Source organism: Manis pentadactyla (genome assembly GCF_030020395.1).
Source record: "Manis pentadactyla isolate mManPen7 chromosome 15 unlocalized genomic scaffold, mManPen7.hap1 SUPER_15_unloc_1, whole genome shotgun sequence".
Classification (NCBI taxonomy): domain Eukaryota; kingdom Metazoa; phylum Chordata; class Mammalia; order Pholidota; family Manidae; genus Manis; species Manis pentadactyla.
Genome location: NW_026644588.1, coordinates 3,967,696 through 3,991,773, shown reverse-complemented (window position 1 = coordinate 3,991,773; position 24,078 = coordinate 3,967,696). Strand labels below are relative to the sequence as shown.

The 24,078-nt window shown below is 43.0% G+C and overlaps 2 protein-coding genes across 16 annotated transcripts in view; both read left to right on the top strand.

The window, feature by feature from the left end:
• Positions 1–24,078, top strand: part of LOC118909825 (zinc finger protein OZF-like) — a 79,527-nt gene that overhangs the window by 48,383 nt on the left and 7,066 nt on the right. For 6 of the 9 annotated variants that reach the window (XM_057496399.1, XM_057496392.1, XM_057496390.1 and 3 more), the window contains exon 4: positions 2,583–4,826. In XM_057496399.1, the coding sequence (XP_057352382.1) occupies positions 2,583–4,141 (1,559 nt within the window). In that variant the 3' untranslated portion in view covers positions 4,142–4,826. Of the gene's footprint in view, positions 1–2,582; positions 4,827–24,078 lie in introns of those variants that run through there. The other 3 variants (XM_057496391.1, XM_057496401.1, XR_008995452.1) reach the window with 2 other exon arrangements.
• On the top strand, positions 5,007–23,460 carry LOC118909838 (zinc finger protein 519-like). 7 transcript variants are annotated; one of them, XM_057496411.1, is made up of 4 exons: positions 5,007–5,742; positions 6,702–6,743; positions 12,524–12,650; positions 12,853–13,890. In XM_057496411.1, the coding sequence occupies exons 1-4, from the start codon at positions 5,722–5,724 to the stop codon at positions 12,942–12,944; spliced, it is 282 nt and encodes a 93-aa protein (XP_057352394.1). In that variant the 5' UTR covers positions 5,007–5,721; the 3' UTR covers positions 12,945–13,890. The 7 variants fall into 7 exon arrangements, with proteins under 7 accessions (XP_057352394.1, XP_057352388.1, XP_057352387.1 ...); XM_057496405.1 differs by lacking the exon at positions 12,853–13,890 and adding an exon at positions 18,890–23,460 and having other exon boundaries at positions 5,114–5,742; XM_057496404.1 differs by lacking the exon at positions 12,853–13,890 and adding an exon at positions 18,887–23,460 and having other exon boundaries at positions 5,115–5,742.

Sequence of the window (24,078 nt, the reverse complement as noted above, 5' to 3'; positions counted from 1 at the left end):
ATTCTGTGTCGTGAAGTTGTGCATGTCAGGAATGGCTGCCGCATTGTCCTGACGCCTGAGCCTGCACTGTGCCATCTGATTGTGTGGTGTGTTTCTTGAGGGTTTTGCATCCATGGTCATCAGAATTTTCGTGTCATTTTCTGTTCGGTCGTGTCTTTGACTCTAGTGTCAGCGTCACATTGGCCTTACAGGAAAGGGTTTAGAAACATTCCAACCCTTTCAGTTAAGGAGTAATTTAGGGAGAAAGGGTGTCAATTTTTCTCTCAGTGTTTGATAAGATCGTCAGGTGAAGCCGTCTGCACTGCAGAAGGGCTCCTTTGGGAACTTCTGGCACTGCTTTTAACCTCTTTTTCTGGTATGTTCATATATTCATGTCCTCAGGATTCAGTCTGGTACATTGTTTTTGGAACTTACCCATTTGTTCTGTGTATTGAGTTTTTTGAGGTACGCTTTTTCTTTAAAAAATCTCCATCATCCATTTTTATTTTGCGTGAGTTGTATTGTCTCATGTTTAACGTTTGATTTCAGCTTAGACTTCATTTTATTTTTGTTAAATTATGTAAGGATTCTCACATTAAAAAAAAAATTTTCTCAGGGAACATCTACTCGATTGCTTTTTTCTTTCTATTTATTTTCTATTTCATTTATTTCTTCCCTATTTGTTTTATTCATGGTGGTAAGTTTGGACTTAGCTATTGTTCTTTTTGTAGTTCCCAGTGTGTAAATTGACATTGTTGATTTGAGATGTTCTTCATTTAATATGAGCACTCATTGCTACACATTTTCATGTTTAACATTAGTTTCCCTCCATCCCATATGTTTATGTTGTGTCTTTGGCTTCATTTATCACAACATGTGTTCTAATTTTCTGTGCCCTTGTCATCTCTGACAGTTGATGGTGTAAGAGTGTGTAGTTTACTCATTGCCATTTTTTTGACTTCCCTTTTCAATTCATTGTGGTCAGAAATGGTGTAATTTTTTACATTTGAAGATTCTGCCTCTCTGTGCCTTCCTGTGTTTCACCCATACACTTGCCCTTCACCCCCAGAAGGGTAACGATAGTCCAGTCTCTGTTCTTGTGTCTATTTCTTTTTTGTTTCTTATATTGCACATAGAAGTGAAATCCTACTTGTCTTTCTCTGACATATTAACATAATGTTTTCTTTGTCCCTCAGTGTTATTCCAAATGGCAATCGTGTTTTCTTTTTCATAGCTGAGTAATATTACATACCATGTCTTTATCCATTCATTTATTGATGGACTATGTTGCCTCCATTGCTTGGTTTTTATAAATGATGTTGCAGTCAACCAACAGGTGTGTATCTTTTAAACCTGGCAATGTTTTCTGTAGATTCCCAGTAGTGGAACTGCTGTTCATTGCTTTCTGTCTTTGGTTTTTGAGAAATCTCCATAACTGCTCCCTGTGGTGAGTACACCAGTTCACAATTCCATATGAAGCATAGGAAGGTTCCTTTCACCAACACTAGTTATGTCTTGTATCTTTGATGTTAGCCATTATGATCGGTGGGAGGTGACAGTCCTGGTGACTTGTGGCGTCTTTGCATGTGTCTGTGGGCCGTCTGCACGTGTTTTTCCACTAGAAGTGGGATATTGAATTTTCCTCTTAGTATTTTGTTCCCATTTCCTTAATTCTGTCACTGTTTGTTTCCTTTATGTGCGAGCTCTGATCCTGGCTGCAGGAGTACATACAGTTTGGATGCTTTCCTGTACCTCTTATTGATCATTACATTATGGCTACCGTGTCCTGTGATAGTCTTTCACCAAGTCCATTGTAACTGAAATGGCCACTCCTGCTATCTTGTGGTCACCTTTTGTATTGATTATCATTTTCCATCTTTGTCACTGTCAGCCTCTGTGTGTTTCCAGATCTAGAGTGAGTGTCCTGCAGTCGGACCTGGTCTTCTTCACCCACACAGCCTCTCTTCATCTTTTCCAAGGGAGTTTAGTCCCTGTGCACTCAGTCACTGAAGTCAAGGGAAGCAAGCCCATTGTGTCTCTTAAGAGCTCCTCTTTGTGTCAGCGAGGCATCTCCTCCACGTGTTTGTTTGTCTGTCTGTGCCTGTCTGTGTTTAGTGGTTTTTCTATGGTCGTGTTCTTTTCGTGTTTCCCTTTGAATGCTTTCCATGTGTACGTTTCTGAGCATTACATATAACATGGTGAATTTATAACAATCTCTTTACAGATAGAAACAGTTTCCGGTTGCAGAACTACTGTATATGTGGTGCTCATCACTGAACTCTCTTGATGGCACATTGTATCATCTTATTGTAAATCCCTTAAGTGATTCCTGAGTACTAAACAGCATGCCAGTATTAAAAGTATTTTCTGCTCAAATATAGCGAACAGTATTACAAGCTTGAATATCTGAGTTTATTCACCACCAGCTGGGTGACTTTTAAGTTGAACTTTGATAAACAGTATTACTGCTTCGAAGTGTAAAACAGTGGTGCAGATTACTAAATGTTCACTGCTATACATGTACTGTTTTAATTTTTACATCAAGTTTTAAAGTAAATGTACCTGATTTTTCTGGGGTAATTTGATCTTCTTATATATTTCAGCAGTTTCTTCTCATTACAAAAAAGAATTGTTACACCAGGAAGTGATAACAGACTCATTCCAAAAAGTGACCCTGGGAAGATCTGGGAGCTGTGACCAGAGGACACACGGGGACAGTGAGGAGGAGCGTGAAGGGCAGGGCGGCTGTCATGGAGGCTCTACCCTCCCACCATTGCTTAACGAATGTCAGTATATAGAGAAAGAGGAAGAACCTTGCATGTATAGTAAAAGTAAGCAGGCTGTCAGGAAGGGCTCTGTATTAAATAATTGCCAAGGTATGTACATTGTAGAGAGAAGATACCAATCTATGGAACCTGGAATAACCTGTAACAGAGGATCAAGCCATAGAGAACATCAGAGAAACGAGATTCCAGAAAACCATTCCCCATGTTGCAAATGTGTCCAAACTTGTGAACATTTCACAGAAGTGATTAAACATCACAGAATTCACACTGATGAGAAAGCTTGCAAATGTAAAGAATATGGGAATGCCTTTAGTGAATCTTCCCTTTTAAACAGTCATGAGAGAATCCATACTGGTAAGCAGCCTATCCAACAAGAATTATCCAGTAAATCATTCACTAATTCATCAAATCTTACTGTTAGTGAGAGAATACATACAGGAGAGAAGTCTTACAACTGTAACATATGTTGCAAAGCCTTTAAGTGGCACAAAAGTCTTACTAACCATCAGAGAATTCATTCTGGACAGAAACCTTACAGATGTAAGGAGTGCGGAAAGTCCTTTACTTATTCCTCATGTCTTACTGTGCACCAGAGAATTCACACAGGAGAGGAACCTTACAGATGTAAAGAATGTGGCAAAACGTTTAGTTATTCCTCAAGGCTTAATGTGCATGAGATAATGCATACTGGAGAGTATCCTTACAAGTGTAGTGAATGTGGCAAATTCTTTACTTGTTCCTCAAGTCTTAAAGCGCACGAGAGAGTTCATAGTGGAGAGAAGCCTTACAAGTGTAAGGAATGTGGCAAAGCCTTTAAATGGGGCTCTCAACTTACTAAACATGACATAATTCATTCTGGACAAAGACTTTACAAGTGTTACGAATGCAGCAAGTCCTTTACTTGTTCCGCATATCTTAGTGTGCACCAGAGAATTCATACTGGAGAGAAGCCTTACAAGTGTAAGGAATGTGGCAAAGCCTTTAAGCGGGGCTCACACCTTTACCGACATCAGAGAATTCATTCTGGACAGAGACCTTACAAGTGCAAAGATTGTGGCAAAGCCTTTAAGGAGGCCTCACACCTTAATGAACATCACAGAATTCATTCCAGACAGAAACTTTTCAAATGTGAAGAGTGCAGCAAGTCCTTTATGTCTTCCTCATATCTTACTGTCCACCAAAAAATCCATACAGGAGAGAAACCTTATAAGTGTAAGGAATGTGACAGATCCTTTAAGTGGAGGACACAGTTTACTAGACATCAGAGAGTACATTCTGGACAGAGACCCTACAAGTGTAAAGAAAGCAGCAAAGCCTGTACTTGTTCCTCATATCTTACTGTGCACCAGAAAGTTCATATCAGAGAACAAACTTAGGAGTGTAAAAAATATAGCAAATCCTTTCCTTATTCCTGAAGTCTTAGTTTGCATGAGAGAATTCATACAGGCAAGAAGCCTTAACAACTGTAAGGCATGTGGAAATGCCTCTCAGTATTCTTCACTTGTAACATCAGAAGATTCATTCTGGACAGAAACCTTAGAGATGTAAAGAATGGAGCAAGCTTTTTACTTCTTCCACAAGTCTTACTGTGCACCAGAGAATTAATACAGGAGAGAAACCTTAGATGTGAAGAATGTGGCAAAACGTTTAGTTATTCCTCAAGGCTTAATGTGCAGGAGAGAAAGCATACTGGAGAGAATCCTTACAAGTTTATCGAATGTGGCAAATTCTTGTTCCTGTCGTAATGTAGAGGTGGGATTGGAGTGTGTGGGTAAAACTGTAATATTTCCAGAATATCTCGCCTACCTTAGTGCGTCTGCATCCTCAGAGAGGTAGAGGAGTATGGCCTCACTGCATTTGCATATCAATAGGCATTCCTCGGGTGGGGAGCAGGTCATCTCCGTATCAGTGGGTAATTAATTACCTAGGCAAGGGAGGGCTTCTCTGAACTTGAGAGTTAAGGGGTGAGTGCTGGTTTTGCTTCTGTCCCAGTAGAGGGGAGAGAGAGAGAAAGATGGCCCCGCACTGTTGTTTGTAAGCAATAAACGGGTTTAAACTTTATTCCTCCCTTTGACTGATTTCGGTTTTAGAGGTATTTTGCCCCATGATTTTCTCTCCCCGGACTTAACAGAGGGAGTGACTCAGGCCCTTTCAGGGAGATAGATGGTCAGTTTCCTGGGTCTCTCCCACGTTTTCGGATGTTTTTCTGTTAACAAGCATCTATTTCCTTTTTCCCTGTTAACCTCCCTTTTACCAGAGGACAAGACAGGGAGGGTCCGAGTACGAGGGGTACCCAGGACAGGGAACAGAGGTTCAAGAGGTTAGGAATTGGTAAGGGTGTCAACACAGGATGCAAAGGGTTGAAAGCAAAGGAGTCGGAGAGTCCCGCTGAGACGGAAACACCTTGGTTGCCTGGGGTTTAACGCCCGGCGGGCAGTGTCAGCCCCCCTAAGGTCACCGCTACAGACCCCTGACCCCGGACAGCGCCCGTCCCTAACGGACCGGAGCCTCCCCGGCGCCCCGCCCTCCCTTAAACCTCAGGGGGCGGAGCCCCAGGTCGCTTCCGGGGCCTCGGGTGCGCGGGGAGACGCCGGCCCTGCTGCGCGTGCGCCGTGGCCCCTCCCCGCGAGGAGGGCGGGTCCCGCTCCTGCTTCCGGGCGGTGCGGCGGCGGGAGGCGTGTGTCCCGCGGTCGCGGCGGCGTGGCCGTGTGGCCTCTTCCCGGGGATCCCTCTCCACGCGCCCGGTGGGCTCCCTTGTCCCCGCGGGCCCCCGCTGGGTGCCGGGCCTGTGCGCAGACCGGGCCCCCTGCGGGGCGGAGCCGTTGCCCACGGCCACCGAGTCCCTCTCCCCCGCATCCGTCCTGAGACCCGGTTCCTCGCATCTCCGGAGCCGTGAGCCGTCTCCGCACAGCGCCCGGTGGGGGAGGAGCCCGAGCAGCCCGAGGCCGAGGCGGAGATGGCGGCCGCCCAGGTGAGGGTGCGTCCGGCCGGGGCTGGGCCCGCGTTTCCCCTGAGCTGCCCTGCGTTTAGAACTGGCGCTCGGTTCCTTCTCTGCTTCTGCCGTCCTGCCTTCCGTCTGTGCTCACCTGCTCTGAAACCTCTTAAAAATGCAACTCAGGCTTAGCTGTGTGGGGACCAAGGGTCGACCACCCCAAGATGAGACACCGGGACATGCAGATAATTTTCACTTGCAAAACCACCAGGGCACAAAACACGCAGGAAGAATCTTTGGCCTCCCACCCCAGAACTGCGTGAAAAGAGATTAGCTAGTGTTAGGCATGAAAATCAGTATGAGCGGGATGGTAACGTCAGAAATGCCCACCGAAAAAGACCAGAGTTAATGAGTTAATCAGTTAAAGCTCAAAAAGCCAGGAGTAACTTGGCCTGGAATGTTTGAATATTCCCCAGATAAAGGAGAGTACCTCAGCATATTAGCCCATGTCTTTATTGTATTAATCATGCAGGCCCAGCTTATTTTTAAACTTTATGCTGTTTTTTTTCCCCTCCAGCCCTAATCTGGTAATTTGCTAAGTTGGCTACTGATTTAGCATGCAGGTCCAGTCATAAACAACGAAGTAAAAGCGGGAAGTTAATAAGTAATATTCTTAACTTACTGTTTAGCAAACAGACAATAACTCAGCCCACCAAGGGAGTGCGGGGTGGGGCTGGGGCTGGGCAGCCCGACCTGTTTGATACCGTCCCAGACCAAGCGCCGGTCATCTCAGCGTGAAATTGGAGCAGTAAATTTCTTGTGTTAAGTTCATTTTAAATATTGACGCACCACTTAACCAGGCTGCACCCCCAGCCCGTGGTCACATTCCTGAAAAGCCCTTAAAAGGGGAAACCCCCAGCCTTTCCGGGTACTCCTCTCAGGTCGCCTGCACATCCTAATTGAGTAACTTTTTAAGCTTAAACTTACTTTCTCCAACATTTCAGGGCGACTGCTCGCTGAGGTTGCCTGCTGCACGTTTTCTCTCTGTAAGTAACTTTAGTGAAAGCTTTTACTCTGCTTCACTGCTGTTTCCCGGCCCTTCAATTTTGTCGCAGCGGGGACAAGGACCGAGGAAATACACAACGCTCCCCCAAACAGGAATCCCTCCAGGAGGACCGCTGCCCCCTCGGACAGCTGCATGTAACGTGACCTGGGGGGACGCGGGTGAGGCTGGTAAGGAGCCAGGTTATGTGGTCACAACCTCATTGCTGTCGTTCCGGTTTGGCAAAACTGTTTCATGAAAGATATTTCTCTGTCTAGATAATCTTTGTGGGTTTTCTTGCATCAGTTTATGAAAAGTTGTTAGAATGATGCCTAATAAGTCGTAAATATTCACCAAGGATTGTTTCCATTCTTGGTATTCGAACCTGTTGTTATCAGAAAACTCTTGCAAAGTCTTGCCAGGATTCTTTCCCTGGAATGCTACCTCTTGGCTATTCAAGAATGCACCTTGGGCCCTGGGCTGGGCCTTCTTAGAAATGCACACTAAGATCCCAGCCCAGAGTTCCTGAATGAGCAGCTGCATTTTAATAAGATATTCAATTTCCTGTAGTGGAATTCTTACTCCCGTTGGAATGTGAGGAGTCCATTTCTAACTCCCCAAAACTGTCCTTCTAAGACATGTACACAAGTAAATCTGTAGGCTGTAAACACAGCACTCAAGACTGTGTGTGCCTCTGTTGATGCCTGTACTGTGTAACTGATCGTGAGGAAACACAGCTTTGCCGTGTGTCTGTGGGTCATAACTCATGTTCCCTGAGATTCAGACAATACACTGGGCGTCTTAGTGGGCTGAGAATGGTCTCATGGGAAAAAGCTGGAGATTGACCTCAGTCAGGGCCATTTCTCCTAACATTTTTTGACCTTAGGAAAGATTACAACCTCGGCTGATGGCCAATTAGTAACTTGTGTATTTCAGGGACTGCTCCCCTTGAGGGCAGTGGTCATAGAATTTTGTCAGGAAGGGTGGGAATGCCTGGACGCTGCTCAGCAGGAATACAACCACAGCTTATTGCTACAAATTCTGGAATGAAAAAAAAGAGAAGATTTTGAGATCTGTGGTCATCATTCCTTGCTTCTGAGTTGAGTTGCACTGGCTTCTCTGACAGTTAAAAGTAGAGCAAATTCTGCATCTCAGATCTGACCCTCATCCTTTTATTTGTGTTCTTCCCCCTCTGGACATTGTTCTGTTCCTACTTCGGGTCGTGAGTGGGGTGTCAGTATTTGCTAATGTTTAATTTCCTGCAAAATATCTGTATCTCTTGGCACTGAATTGTGCAGGTGAGTCAAAATTTAAGTGACGCTGGGTTGTGTAAATCAGTCCACTGAACTAGTGTAAACTACTGGTAGCGTGTTCTTCCTCCTACTTGAATCTCTCTGAAAATCCTGCTCAGGGGATTTGGATCTCTGCTGGTAAGACTAGGCAGTTAGTAAGATACATGCAGCGGCAAGGAAGGGAGACTTGGAAGCCGGTATCCTTTCTAGGTGGGATTCTGTCCGCTCTTTGCTTAAAGGGAAAAAGTCTGGAAATCCCAAAGGCTGACACCTGAGCAGGTGACCCGGTGACTTGGGTGAGAATGACCTTGGCCCTTTCACTTGATCATGAGAAACCCGCCCCGTCCATGGGTTTCCTGCCTCATTACAGAGTCGGAGCCTACATGGAGCCCGAGCAGTGAGCTGATCTGAACCTGCTAACCCCGCCCTCCTACTTCCTGTAAAACCGAGCGTACAGATAAGCGGGGCTGGGCCTGGCCCCCCACCCCCCCACCCCGGATGCCCGCGCTCTCTGCACAGCGCACTGTCCCCTTGCTCAGTGACTCTCTCTCCTGTCCCTCCTCGCTTTGTGTCCTTGTCCGAGGCTGTGGAGGAGGGGGAGAAAGACCCCTTCCGGGACCTCGCTCATAACTTAATGTAGGAGCAGCTCAGAAGCCTGAAGGTGAGGAAGCCCCACTTTGCTCGGTCACGTGACTCCTCGTGGAGGTTCTGGGAGGGGCCATGAGACCCGTCTGCTGCGCTCCCGCCCCTCCGCCCAGCGCTCACTGTGCTGCTCACTTTGTGGCAGGGTTGCCACGACTGTCCTCACACGGGTCACTTTTAGGAGTGTCCGCCTGTAGGATCCTGGTGAAAGGGTCACAAACCTTCCAGGGGGCCCTGGAGAAGCTCCCTAGAAGCTCGTGATGGTTGTTGATTTCCTCGTAATTAGCAACTGAAAAAGGCTCTCAGAAGGTGTCCCCCCCAAGCACGCACTCCCTTAGCTGCTGTAGGGGAAGGGGCGGTGCAGCCCCCGGGGGGCGGTGAGGTCAAAGGATCGCCGAGGCCTGTCTCTGCATTCGCCCTGGGCGCCCTTCCTTCCCAGGAGCTGGGCGTCCCCACAGCAGGGAGGAGGGGCTGTTTTGTATTTCTGCTGGAGAGGCGGGGTCTGTGATGAGAGCAGGGCTGTCAGGAGTCTGGGTCACCGATCGTCTTGGAAAAAAGTGATGCTCCCGGGTGTGAGCTCAGTCCAGTATCAACCACGCAGGAAGGAGGAATAATTGCAGAAGCGTCAGCTGAGCTAACAAGGCAGGTGGGGTCCCTCACCTCACACCCATTGAGATGGCTCCTCGTGTAATTTCCTGTCATTGAAAATGATAGTTTAGTGTTTAATCAATGTGGTAGGTTAGCCTGATTTTTAAGGTGAGCATAAAGGACTGTAGTGCTGAGATTGAGACAGGGACCGTGGTTTTAGGCAGAGTAGTATGAGGGCCCTCCGGAAAAAGCAAAGCAAGATAATTACTGTCTGAACTTTGTAACAATGTGCAGAGAAGTCGCTGTCGATACTGTGTTCAGCATTACGCAAAGTTAGAGTCACTCTTAAACTCTAGGGTAAAGATACCAGACTAGGAATATAGACAGTCTTCAGTGAAATCAGTTAAAGCTCAAAAGGCCTGGAGCCACTTGGTCTGGGATGTCTGAGTGTTCTGCAGATGAAGGAAAGTATCTTAGCATAATCAGTTAGATCGTGACACTCTAAAATTTACCTTAAGCTTCTAAAAGGCCCAGCTTATTTTTAACTGTACCTGTGTGCTGTGTTTTCTTCTCTAATCCTAATCAAGTAATCTGCGAGCTAGGGAAAAGATTAATTTAGTAAGCAAGCCCAACTATAAACAGCCCAAAAGTTAAGAAGTAAGATTATCAGCACACTCTAGCAAACAGACAGCCCCCACCCCCCCCACCTTGAGGGCAGCGCAGGCAATCTTAACATACGTTCCCAGAGGGAAACTGCTGTCCTGAGAAAGAATCAGAACAGCAAATTTCTTCCACTCATCAAAAATGAGCATTCTACATATTTGCACCACTAGCCCTTTACCCCCATTCCTAAAAATCTTCAACCGACTATAAATCCCCTAGACAACGTGCCAACCACGGATGCTCTTGTCCCCTCCTGGCAAGAGCCAGGAGCTGTGTCCTCTCACTTTATCTCTAAATAAAAGCCTCTCCCTGGCCCTCCTACCTTGAGTGCAAAGGTCATATTCTTCGGCTCCGTGAACAAGAACCCCGGCATCACGACGGATCTGCTTGTCCAGCTACCTTACCGGAATCACAAACTAAATGTCATGATTCCTCACTTAGTGCTTACAACCCGTTCATGCTTGTGATGAACAGCAGGATGAATCTTTTTTGATCATATCATCCTGTGCAGAATGAGTGCATTTGAGTTACAACTGCCAAACTAGAAAAATATCTGAGCTCTGGGCACAGGACGCAATTGATGGAGACACTAGTTGTGGTCATACTTGAAAATACCTGTGGCCTGTAGATTTGGGTCTGTTTTCCTTCCTGAAGTTAGGGAGACTATGTATTTAAAAGGTAACTTTCTGACAGTTTCATACTATACCTGATGGTATTGAATGGATCTTGCGATAATATATTTGGTTTAAAAATAGTCTAATAATCAATTCAGAAACACTTGCAGTTCATAAAATACACAAGATATCATGCTCCAAAGATACAATTTTGTGCATATGTCGCTTATATTTTAATATTTTATAAAACATCCATCACTGTTGTTTTCTAACAATTGGATTCAAATTACGATTGACCCCTTTCTTTTCCATTTTGGCCACAGTATCACAGCAGTGGTGTGACCTGTGGACGTCAGGCAGCTAATTGCAATTTGTGCCATTATGTGTCAGATGTTCCCGTCTGTTCCCTTGGCTCCGAGGCTCAGGGCCGATCCCCGTTAGTGATTTCCCAGTTAGCATGAAGGGTCTCGGGGATTTGCTGAGAGATGCTCACAGACTCCCTCACTGAGTCTAGAACCTTCATGTCCTTCTCAGTTCCCTACGGCATGTGGTTTGCTCTGTACAGTGCAGGGCGTCTCCTGTGCCCCCGGAGGCTCTGGGCTGTGCAGGTGGAGGGTTCCGTCAGGCAGCCTGGGCTGTGGGTTTGCCTTTCATTCCCCACTCCCGCCACAGACCTGCTCCTTGTTACTCTGTGCATTTTCAGAAAGAGAAAACAAGAACCATATATTTAATATCTGTTTTAAAATTCAAAACATAATTCCATACCTATGATAAATGTAGCCAAAAATTTCAAGGAAATGGAAGACTGGAAAACAATAGCTTTTTAGTTTTTATCATATATGTGGGCTTCTGTAGTGTATATAAAGCCAGAAAAAGCATCATCCATAAAGGATTAATGGTATGCAAATGAAACTATTTTCTGTCAATAAAATTTTCAACTTAGTGTTAACATCTGTGTAATTGCATTTTAATATATGAATGTGTGCGTAAAATGCAAGTCCCCGTTCAGGTCTGTGCTGCTCAGGTCATTGGTCTCAGCTCCTCTCCTCGGGAGGGAACGGCTGTGGGCCTCCTGTGAGGGTGTCTGGAAGGTCACCTGTGTGTTCCCCTTGATACCTGCTGGGTTAGACAGAGTGGGTTAAAAGCCAGGCTCTACTGTTTACTGGAAAATTTTTTAAATGTCCTCATAAATGAGGGAAAATGAATCTGTTCTCCTGGATTGTTTTGTGTGTCGTGCATCAGGTCGTGGAAAGCTGTTTTTGGAATATCTGGCATACGGTACATGTTCTGAATGGGCTGCTTGCTTGCTCTGCCTGATGTTCTAATGTTCCAAATGCCCTTCTTGCTATGATTTAAGAGACTGCATTTGCCTTAAAACTTAGTTCAAAGCCACCCCAGAATATTTTCCCGTGGTATGTCACTGTTTAAAAATTAAAAAATGTGTCCGTAAAGGGAGTTTCCTTAGCATCACTGGTGAGCCTGTTGGAAATGCGGGAACTGAGGACCCAGCCCGAAACCCCTGAATCATTATCTGCATTTTAAAATCAGGTGTGCTTTAAATATCCGAAATTAAAGTACCCCAGAATTAAAGTATCATATTAAATTTGTTCTTCACATTTGTTCTACAAATTCATTGTTGTAGCAATTTGATACTTCACCATGACTTTGCCTTTTAGAAATCCATACAACAGGTAAGCTATGAATTTAGTACTTAAAAATATACATGCCTGTATTGATTCCTCAATTACATATTTTATTTCCCATATAATTCTAATGTCTATAGTGGTTTTGTGGGTTCACCTCATCTGCTCAGCATCAGGGGAGTGTTACGGAGTATTGTTTGTGTTAAAAATGATGCAGGTCACTCAGCGAGGCCCAAACTGGTTCTCTTCCCTTCCCACCTTCATTCTGGGTCATATTATGAGCTCTGTTCGTAGCCTCATGGGAAACATGGATATTTTTTTTGTTTGTTTTTCACAACTCAGGAGCTGTTGACCTTCGGGGACGTGGCCATCCGGTTCTCCCAGGAGGAGTGGGAATGCCTGGCGCCTGCCCAGCGGGCCTTGTACAGGAGCGTGATGCAGGAGAACTACAGCAACCTGGTCTCTGTGGGTGAGGAAAAGAGCTTCTTTCCAGCATTCCTAATCCAAACTTAGAACTTTTATATTCTTACTTTACAGAACGGCTCCCATGAACTTTAGCTTTGTATGAAAGTGTGTCAGACTCCTGAATTCAAGGAAAAAAAAATTGGGGACTTATTGGTGTAGAGACAATTTTCCTGATGTATTTTGACTTTGACCTCCCCTCTCTGCAGCGACCTGCGTCCTTCACCCTAGGTTCGTGGCGCTTCCGGAGTTCAGGGGCATAAAGTATGCTCACCCCATGTTCAGTCCTGAAATCCAGTGACGGAGAAACCGCAGGGAAAACTGAGAAAGAACAAGGTCTTACCTGGGGTCTTGGAATTGCCACTTGGGGAGCACAGATGGAGCAGCAACCAGAAAAAGTGTCGCCCCTGTGCAGGGAAGGAAGGAATTAGTACGAGAAAGGAATGGGTGGGGGGCATTTCATGACCTTGAAGGAGGAAGACAAGGAGATAAAGAACTACTGCCCCTGAGAGGCTGAGCTGCTTCACTAATGCTTTTTTATCTAACTTACTGGTTTCTCCAAGGGAAACTAGTTGTTTTAGTCTCTAATAACTGCCCCATCTCTGTGAAGTGCATTGACAGTTTGTTATTTTACTTTTATGGTCATTGTTTGGGTGACCCTTGCTCTGTTAATTTTATGAGCAGTAACTTGTAAAAACTCTGTTTCTGGTCCAGTTCAAAGGGTCCTGATGAACATTATGTCCTGAGAAGTTAATTCTTCTTATACGTGGAAGTTGGTACAGTTTTAATATCCCCCTTTCTCCCCCCACTCCCCACAGGCCCTGGAAAATACCAATCTGCTCTGGTCCTTTTTTTTTCTTTTTTTTTAATTCCACATTAAAGTGAGATCACGTGGTATTTGTGTTTCTCTGGCTTACTCTGCTTAGCATAAAGACCTCACAGTTTATCCCTGTGGTTGCAAATGGCAGGCCTCCCTCCTTGATGACTGCCTAGGATTCCACTGTGTGTGTGCACGTGTGCGTAGGGGTGCATCTCTCGTGTATCCGCTGATGGACACTTGGCTTGTTTCCACGCCTTCGTTGGTGTGAATAGTGCAGTGAATGCACACTGCATAAATTTTCTCTGCAATCCTGATTTTCTCACTTGTAAATACACAGATACCCAGAGGTGGAATTGCTGGATGACATGGTAGTTGAGTTTTCAATTTGTGAAGAGTCCTCATAACTCCTTTTTTTTTAGAGTCACTGCTACAGGGTACATTCCTGCAGCACACACGGGTTCCCTTTTTCTTTCTTCTTCCTTCCTTCCTCCCTTCCTTCCTCCCTCCCTCCCCTTTCTTTCTCCCTCACCAGCCCTTGTGCGTCTCTCTCATAGTAGCCATTCTGACAGGTATGAAGGGAGAGTTACTGTGGTTTGGACGGGCACGAGCAGCAGTGTGGAACATATTTTCATGTGTTCGTTGGTCATTCAAAATCCATCTTTGGAAAAGGGCTATTTGGGTCTTTTGCCCGTTTTGTAATCTGGTTGTTTTTAACTATCATTTTCTGTGCAATCGTACATGTTGGATATTAACTCTTTATCAGATACATATTCTGCCAATACTTTCTTACATGCTGTTGGTTGCTTGTTCATTTTATTGATTGTTTCTTTAGCTGTTGGGTAGCTGGGTTTTTTGGGATATCATTAATGTACAATCACTTGAACAACATTATGGTTACTAGACTCCCCCTATTATCAAGCCCCCCCCCCAACATACCCCATTACAGTCACTGTCCATCAGCATAGTAAGATGCTACAGAGTCACTACTTGTCTTCTCTGTGTTGTACTGCCTTCCCTGTGTCCCCACCGCTACAGTATGTCTGCTAATTGTAATGCCCCCTTTTCCCCTTCTTCCTTCCCACCCATCCTCCCCAGTCCCTTTCCCTTTGGTAACTGTCAGTCCATTCTTGGGCTCTGTGATTCTGCTGCTGTTTTGTTCCTTCAGTTTTCCTTTGTTCTTATATTCCACATATGAGTGAAATCATTTGGTACTTGTCTTTCTCCGCCTGGCTTATTTCACTGAGCATAATACCCTCCAGCTCCATCCATGTTGCGAATGGTAGGATTTGTTTTCTTCTTATGGCTGAATAATATTCCATTGTGTATATGTACCACATCTTCTTTATTTGTTCATCTACTGATGGACACCTAGGTTGCTTCCATTTCTTGGCTATTGTAAATAGTGCTGCGATAAACATGGGGGTGCATCTGTCTTTTTCAAACTGGGCTGCTGCATTCTTAGGGTAAATTCCTAGGAGTGGAATTCCTGGGTCAAATGGTATTTCTATTTTGAGTTTTTTTGAGGAACTTCCATACTGCGCTGTTGGGTAGCTTTTGATTAACTAGTTTGATGTGGTCCTACTTGTCTGTTTTTACTAATGTGCATTGTGGTTTTGGTGCCATATCTGAAAAATCATTGCCAAGACCAATATCAACAAACACTCTCCAAGTGTTCTTCATGGAATTTTGTGGTTTCAAGTCTTAAATTCAATTCTTCAGTATATCTCAAGATTGTGAGTTGGGTAAGATAGGGCTCTGGTTGCATTATTTTGCATGTGAATATCCAGGTTCCCCTGTGGCATTTATTGAAGAGACTCTTTTTTTTCTTTATTGAGTGTTTTGCATCCCTTGTCAAATATTAGTTGAGTGTCTGCCCAGAGCCGTACATTTGGGCCTTCAGTTCAGTCCCATTGGCATGTGTGTGTTTCCCAGTTACCAGGAAATAAGTGCTGTTTGTCACTGTGGGCATGTGAGGTGTGCAGGAGGATGGCTTCACTGACATGTGAAATGATTAGCACACGTTCAGCCTACATCCATCTTTAGTAGATAGAATAAAAATAAAAGATTAAAGAAGAAAAAATAAATTCCTCCTGTGATGAGCACCCCCAGTCCTCCCTCTCTGGTCCCTCCTGTCCGTCACTGAGCAGCGTGGGCTGCAGGCCTCGTGCTGTGCGCTTCCTCCCTAGGACTCACTTATCTTATAACGAGCTTTTTAACTTCTGACCATCTTCCCCCATTACTCTCTCTCCCTATTCTTTGTCTCCGGTCAGCACAAGTCTGGTCTCCTTTTCTGTGAGTTTGCTTGTTTTTTTAATTCTTCAGATAAGTAGGATCATGCAGTATTTGTGTTTGTCTAACTGACTTCACTCACATGTAATGCCTTCACTGTCCATCCCTGTATTGCAAATGTTAGGATTTCTTCTTTTAATACCCAAATAATATTCCATTTGATAATACATGGGTGACAACTTCATACATCTATTGAGGGACATTTAGGTTTGTTCCCTGCATAGTCTACTGTAAATGATTCTGCACTTGACATGGGGTGGTGCTGACATTTATGGATCAGTGCTTTTTTATTTTTAATTCCCAGAAGTGGAATCGTTGGATGTTATCTTAAAAGAATGTTGAACTTCTCAAAAGCCTATGTGCATCAGTTGAGACAGTAAAGTAGTTTTCATCCTGTATTTCCTTAATGTGCTCTAGTATAATGGCTGGTTATTTTTTATTCTGTGTTGTGACCTTGTGCATGTCAGGAATGACTGCCGCATTGTCCTGATGCCTGAGTGTGTACTGTACTGTCTCATTGCGTCATGTATTTCTTGAGGGTTTTGCATCCAAGGGCATCAGAATTTTCATGTCATTTTCTGTTCGGTCGTGTCTTTCTCTGACTCTAGTGTCAGCATCATGTTGGCCTTACAGGAAAGGGTTTCGAAACATTCTGACCCTTTCAGTTAAGCAAGAATTTAGAGAAAAAGGATGTTAATTTTTCTCTCAGTGTTTGATAAGATTGTCAGGTGAAGCCATCTGCCCTGCAGAAGGGCTCCTTTGGGAACTTCTGGGCACTGCTTTTGATGTCTTTTTCTGGTATATTCATATATTCAGATCCTACTTATCTGTAGAATTAAAAAAAAGATTTCAGTGTTGATACATTGTTTTTGAAACTTACCTATTTGTTCTACGTGCCCAGTGTTTTGACATGGTTTTTCTTAAAACAATCTCCATTGTCCATTTTTATTGCATCACTTGTATTGTCTCATGTTTAACCTTTGATTTCGGTTGAGTCTTTTCAGTTTGTTTTGTTAAATTATATTAGGATTGTCAGCATTTTTTTTTTGTTGCTATCATTAATCTACAATTACATGAGCAACATGATTGTCAGCATTTTGTGAAAAATTTTTCTCAGGAAACCACTACTCCATTATTTTTTTCTTCCTATTTATTTTCTATTTTCTATTTCATTTATTTCTTCCCTAATTTTTTTTTTTTTGTGGTAAATTTGGACTTAGCTGTTAATTCTTTTTGTAGTTCCCAATGTGTAAGTTGTGGTTGTAGATTTGAGATGTTCTTCATTTAATATAAGCACCCATTGCTCTACATTTCCCTGTTTAATATTGGTTTCCCTCCATCCCATATGTTCCTGTATGCTGTGTCTTTGCTTTCATTTATGTCGAGATCTGGTCTAATTTTCTATGCTCTTGTTATCTCTGGTAGTTGGTGGTGTAAGAGTGTGTAGTTATCTCATTGCCATTTTTTTGACTTCCATTTTCAATCCATTATGGTCAGGAATGGTGTAGTTTTTTACATTTGAAGTTTCTACCTCTCCATCCCTTCCCCTCTTTCACCCGTACACTTGCCCTTCACCCCCCACAAAGGATACCAACAGTCTACTGTCTGTTCTTGTGCCTATTTCTGTTTTGTTTCTTATATTGCACATACAAGTGAAATCCTAATTGTCTTTCTCTGACATATTAGCATAATGTTCTCTTTGTCCCTCAATGTTATTGCAAATGGCAAAAGTGCTTTCTTTTTCATAGCTGAGCAAGATTCCATTATAAATATACCACATCTTTATCCATTCATTTATTGATAGACATACGTTTCCTCCATAGCTTGGTTATTGTAAATGATGTTGCAGTCAACCAACAGGTCTATATATCTTTTAAACCTGGCGATATGCTCTGTAGATTCCCAGTAGTGGAACTGCTGTTCATTGCTTTCTGTCTTTGGTTTTTGAGAAATCTCCGTAACTACTTCCTGTGGTGAGTACACCAGTTCACAATTCCATATGAAGCATAGGAGGGTTCCTTTCACCAACACTAGTTATGTCTTGTATCTTTGATGTTAGCCATTATGATCAGCGGGAGGTGACAGTTCTGGTGACTTAGACGTCTTTGCATGTGTCTGTGGGCCGTCTGCACGTGTTTTTCCACTAGAAGTGGGATATTGAATTTTCCTCTTAGTATTTTGTTCCCATTTCCTTAATTCTGTCACTGTTTGTTTCCTTTATGTGCGAGCTCTGATCCTGGCTGCAGGAGTACATACAATTTGGATGCTTTCCTGTACCTCTTATTGATCATTACATTATGGCTACCGTGTCCTGTGATAGTCTTTCACCAAGTCCATTGTAACTGAAATGGCCACTCCTGCTATCTTGTGGTCACCTTTTATGTTGATTATCATTTTCCATCTTTGTCACTGTCAGCCTCTGTGTGTTTCCAGATCTAGAGTGAGTGTCCTGCAGTCGGACCTGGTCTTCTTCACCCACACAGCCTCTCTTCATCTTTTCCAAGGGAGTTTAGTCCCTGTGCACTCAGTCACTGAAGGCAAGGGAAGCAAGTCCATTGTGTCTCTAAAAACTCTTCTTCTGTGTGTCAGCGAGGCATCTCCTCCACGTGTTTGTTTGTCTGTCTGTGCCTGCCTTTGTGTTTAGTGGTTTTTCTATGGTCGTGCTCTTTTCGTGTTTCCCTTTGAATGCCTTCCATGTGTACGTTTCTGAGCATTACATATAACATGGTGAATTTATAACAATCTCTTTACGATAGAAACAGTTTCCGGTTGCAGAACTACTGTACATGTGGTGCTCATCACTGAATTCTCTTGATGGCACATTGTATCATCTTACTGTAAATCCCTTAAGTGATTCCTGAGTATTAAACAGCATGCCAGTATTAAAAGTATTTTCTGCTCAAATATAGCGAACAGTATTACAAGCTTGAATATCTGTGTATTTTTACCCCCAGCAGGGTGACTTTTAAATTGAATTATATTTGCTAAATAGTGTTACTGCTTTGAGGTGTAAAACAGTTTTGTAGATGCTAAGTGTTCACTGCAGTACATGTAGAGTACTAACTTTTACATAGATTTTTAAAGTAAATGTACCTGATTCTTATGTGGCAATTTGATCTTCTTATATATTTCAGCAGTTTCTTCTCATTACAAAAAAGGATTGTTACCCCAGGAAGCGATAAAAGACGTATTCCAAAAAGTGACCCTGGGAAGATCCGGGAGCTGTGATCAGAGACATTTACACCTGAGGACACACGGGGACAGTGAGGAGGAGCAGGAAGGGCAGGGCGGCTGTCATGGAAGAGTGCAGGGTCACGGCAGGGACTCCCGTGGCGGACCCCTCCGTGAGGGTGCTCATCAGGACGTGTCGGGGAGCAAAGCCCAACTTAAGTCAGTTACTATTGCTGAACATTGTGTTACTGCGCATAAATGTCATCGGCCAGTTTTGAAACATAACTTTTCTCAGAAAGAAAATTTGGAAAATCTTAAAGTTGAGCAAGGCCATGTTTCAAATAATAACTTCAATCATTTTAAATACAGCCATGCACTAGATATTCAGTCACATAATTTTGAACCCCAAAGATATAATGATGAGAAAATGTGTCAGTATATTAAAATGGAAAATTCTTTGATGAAGGATTCATTATTCTTCCATAAACAGGTAATTCCCATTCAATCTAAAGCGCACAGTTTTGATAACTATCAGAGAGACTCTACCCTCCCACCATTGCTTAATGAATGTCAGCATATAGAGAACGAGGAAGAACCTTGCATGTATAGTAAAAGTAAGCAGGCCGTCAGGAAGGGCTCTCTATTAAACAATTGCCAAGGTATGTACATTCTAGAGCCGGGATACCAATGTATGGAACCTGGAATGACCTGTAACAGAGGATCAAGCCATAGAGAACATCAGAGAAACGAGATTCCAGAAAACCATTCCCCATGTGACAAATGGGGACAAGCCTTCAAGGACTGTGTCCAAACTTGTGAACATTTCACAAAAGTGATTAAACATCACAGAATTCACACTGATGAGAAAGCTTGCAAATGTAAAGTATATGGGAATGCCTTCAGTGAATCTTCCCTTCTAAATAGTCATGAGAGTATCCCTTCTGGAAAGCAACCAATCCAATGTGAATTATGCAGTAAATCACTCACTAATTCCTCAATTCTTACTGGTATTGACAGAATTCATACAGTAGAGAAACCTTACAAATGTAAAATATGTTACAAAGCCTTTAACTGGCACTCAAGTGTTATTAAACATCAGAGGATTCATTCTGGACAGAAACCTTACAGATGTAAAGAATGCAGCAAGTCCTTTACTTATTCCTCAAGTCTCACTGTGCACCAAAAAGTTCATACCGGAGAGAAACCTTACAAGTGTAAAGAATGTGGCAAAGCCTATAAGCAGGGTTCGCACCTTAATCAACATAAGAGAATTCATTCTGGACAGAAACTTTTCAAATGTGAAGAATGCAGCAAGTCTTTTTATTATTCCTCAAGTCTTAATGTGCACCAAAAAGTTCATACAGGAGAGAAACCTTACAAGTGTAAGGAATGTGGCAAATCCTTTACTTATTCTGCAAGTTACAATGTGCATGAGAGAATCCATACTGGAGAGCATCCCTACAAGTGTAAAGAATGTGGCAGATTCTTTAAGTGGAGGTCACAGTTTACTAGACATCAGAGAATTCATTCTGTACATGTACCTTACAAGTGTCAATAATGCAGCAGCAAATCCTTGTTCCTCATACCTTACTGTGCACCAAAAATCTCATATCTGAAAAAACGTTAGAAGTATAAAGAATACAGCAAATCATTTTCTTATTCCTCCAGTTCATTTGCATGTGAAGATTCATAGTGGAAAGAAGCCTTACATTAGAAGGGATGTGGAATAATCCTCTCATTGGTCCCCACATGTTAAATGAAATCAGAGAATTCATTCTGTAGAGAAACCTTACAGATGTAAATTATGAAGCAAGTCTTTTAATTTCTTCCACAAGTCTTACTGTGCACCAGAGAATTAATACAGGAGAGAAACCTTAGAGATGTAAAGAATGTGGCAAAAGTGTAGTTATTCCTCAAGGCTAAATGTGCATGAGAGAATGCATACTGGAGAGAATCCTTACAAGTGTAGTGAATGTGGCTAATTCTTTGCTTGTTCCTCAAGTCAGAGCGCATGAGAGAGTTCATAGTGGAGAGAGGCCTTACAAGTGTAAGGAATGTGGCAAAGCCTTTAAATGGGGCTCTCAACTTGCTGAACGTAAGATAATTCTTTCTGGACAGAAACCTTATAAATGCACAGAATACAGCAAGTTCTTTAATTGTTCTCAGGTCTTTCTGTGCATCACAAAATTTATACAGGAGAGGAGACTTAAAGGTGTGAGAAATATCACACATGCTTTAAGTGGGGCTCACAACTTACTAAACATCAGATAATTCATTCTGGACACAGACCTTACAAGTGTGAAGAGTGCAGTAGGTCCTTCTTCCTCAAGTCTTACTGTGCACGAGAGAATTCATACTGGAGAGAAACCTTACAAGTGTGAGGAATGTGGAAAAGGCTTTAAGCACGACTCACACCGTAATCAACATCAGAGATTTCATTCTGGACAGAAACCTTTCAGATGTGAACAATGCAACCATTCCTTTACATCTTCCTCAAGTCTTACTGTGCACCAGAGACTACATACAGGAGAGAAGCCTTACAAGTGTAAAGAATGTGGGCAATCCGTCACTTATTCCTCCAGTCTTACTGTGCATGAGAGAATTCATACTGGAGAGAAGCCTTACAAGTGTAAGGAATGTGGAAAAGCATCTCTGTGGTCCTCATGCCTTAATAAGCATTGGATAATTCATTCAAGACAGAAACCTTACAAGTGTAAAGAATGCAGCAAGTCTTTACGTCTTCCTCACATCTTAATGTTCATGAGAGAACTCATACTGGAGAGAAACTTTACGGTTGTAAAGAATGTGGCAAAGCCTTTAAGCAGGGCTCTCCCTTTAACATCAGAGAATTCATTGTGGAGAGAAACCATACAAATATAATGAATGTGGTAAATCCTTTACTTATTCCTCAACTCTCAGAGTGCATGAGAAAGTTCATAGTAGAGAGAACCTTACAAGTATAAAGAATGTGGAAAAGTCTTCAGTAATTCATCAATTATAAATAAACAGAAGAATATTCATACTGGAGTGAAATATTACAAGTGTAAGGAATGTAACAAAGCATTTATCCAGGCCTCAGTCCTTAATAAATGTCATAAAATTCATTCAAGACAGAAACCTTACAAATGTGAAGAATGCAGCAATTGATTTCGTGTCCCCGAGAAGTTAGTCTTCATCAGAGGATACATACTAGAGAGAAACTTGATTTTTACACAGATGTAGGGTGGAATTTCGTGTAAACTATACATGTAGGGAGCATGAAAGCTTTCAGACAAAGGGAGAAGAATCTAAAAACTGTAGCAAAGCTGTCAACTGTTTCTCACATACTGTACAAATGCAAATTCATAGTAGAGAGAAAACATACCAACATGGTTAATACGGATATAACATTGCCCAAGAAATTCACCTTAAAAACATGACAGTATTCATAATGGAGAGACACTTTACAGGTGTAAAATAATGTTGGAAAGTATTTAAGTCAAAATGTAAAGTAGCCAGGAAGAGTTACATAAGGAAGCTCTAAGGCACCAAATTTTGTAGAGGTTACTCTTACAGTATTATAAAAATGATTTCAAATAAACAGGGATAAGATAATTGACTTGGTAATTCGTGTCGGTCTAAAAGGGATGTATTTCCGGTGATATAGTGTCCTCCAGCCCCCCAGTCCGGATGCCATTCTCAAGTCCCAGGCAGTTAGCTGTGCTTCTGACCTACCAGCTACCGATTAGACATTCCCATGACCCCCTTGGTTTTGCTTAATTTTCTAGAATAACTCACAAAGCTTTGGAAAACACAGTTACCAGTTTAAAGGATACAACCCAGATGAGGTGATACACAGGCAATTTCTCAAGAGCTTCCTTCCTTGTGGAGGTTGGCACCTGGCTCAGTGGCTCATCAAGGCATTCTGGTTCCACACACAGATCTGTTCAGGGGCTTTTGTTAGGGCTTCATTCCATAGCATGGCTGAGCAAATTGTGTATTGGCTGGTTCATCTTCCAGCCCCCACCATTGGGTGGTGGTCCAAAGGACTCATTAAGGTGACAAGCCACCCATTTCACCTTTAAGACTACAGTGTTTTCAGGAAATGTGGATGAAGACCAAATATATCTGGGGAATATATATTCATTTGAATGACCACATAATTCCTATGATATCACTCACACTGCCCCTTGATGTTCAAAAACAAATTCCTTATAGCAAATTGATGATACCTATCGGAGCACTTTCTTCTGGCAGAGCATTTACACAACAGAAAATTTAAAAATGCAAATTGAGCTAACATTTCATGAAGCCATTGTGTAGTGCAGACGTTTAAAGACACATGTCATTTGTCCTGTAAATCCTTACAACCGGAGTTTGTACCACATCGATGTAACTGGCTTGCAGGCTGTCACTCAACTTGTCATGTTCGCAAAAGCAGAGGTGGTCTCTGCAAACAAGGCCTCACCCTTCTGGGCATCTGGTTTGCTTTTGCTAAGACATATTCTCTTGCTCTGATCCTCTCTTAAGGCATTAATAAAATACTGGATTTCCCTTGTTGCATAACCAATTATTAATTTCACTATCCTCAGCCATAATTTCTCATCTGCGTTTGTCCTTTTTTTTACCCAGACTCCGAACCCCTGTGGAAGTGATGTTAGGTATGACTACTTCCCCGGTCTGGATTGCTGGCAACAATATTATTAGTCTAGCAAGTGTCTCCTCTGCATTCCACTTCCACTTATGCAAGGTATGGTTACACAGGTGCAGAGCTAGTCTTACTGGCCACTAGGCCATGCAGCTGAGCTCACTGTTAGGCCCAATTATGCCAGATGAGGAAAAGGCACAGCCTACCCCATTGGTCCTTTGGGAATTCTGACAGAGGTTTAAGGGTATGGTTATAGACGCCTGCTTGGCAAACTTGCCTGCTGCTGGTACATGGAGATGTAGCCGTGGACCTCGGACCACTGCATCAGGCAGGAGAAAAGTACAGTGATGTTGAGAACAACTGTATAGTCACCCTTGCATCCTCCCCAAGCTCTCTTCTGCAGATGACCCAGAAAATCAGATTGATATATCCAGTGGGGACTCTCGCTTCGCCGCCTCATGTTCAGTATGAGCACACTTGAAGGTGTGTACACACACCCCTCCTGGCTTTATTCCCGTTTTAGACAGC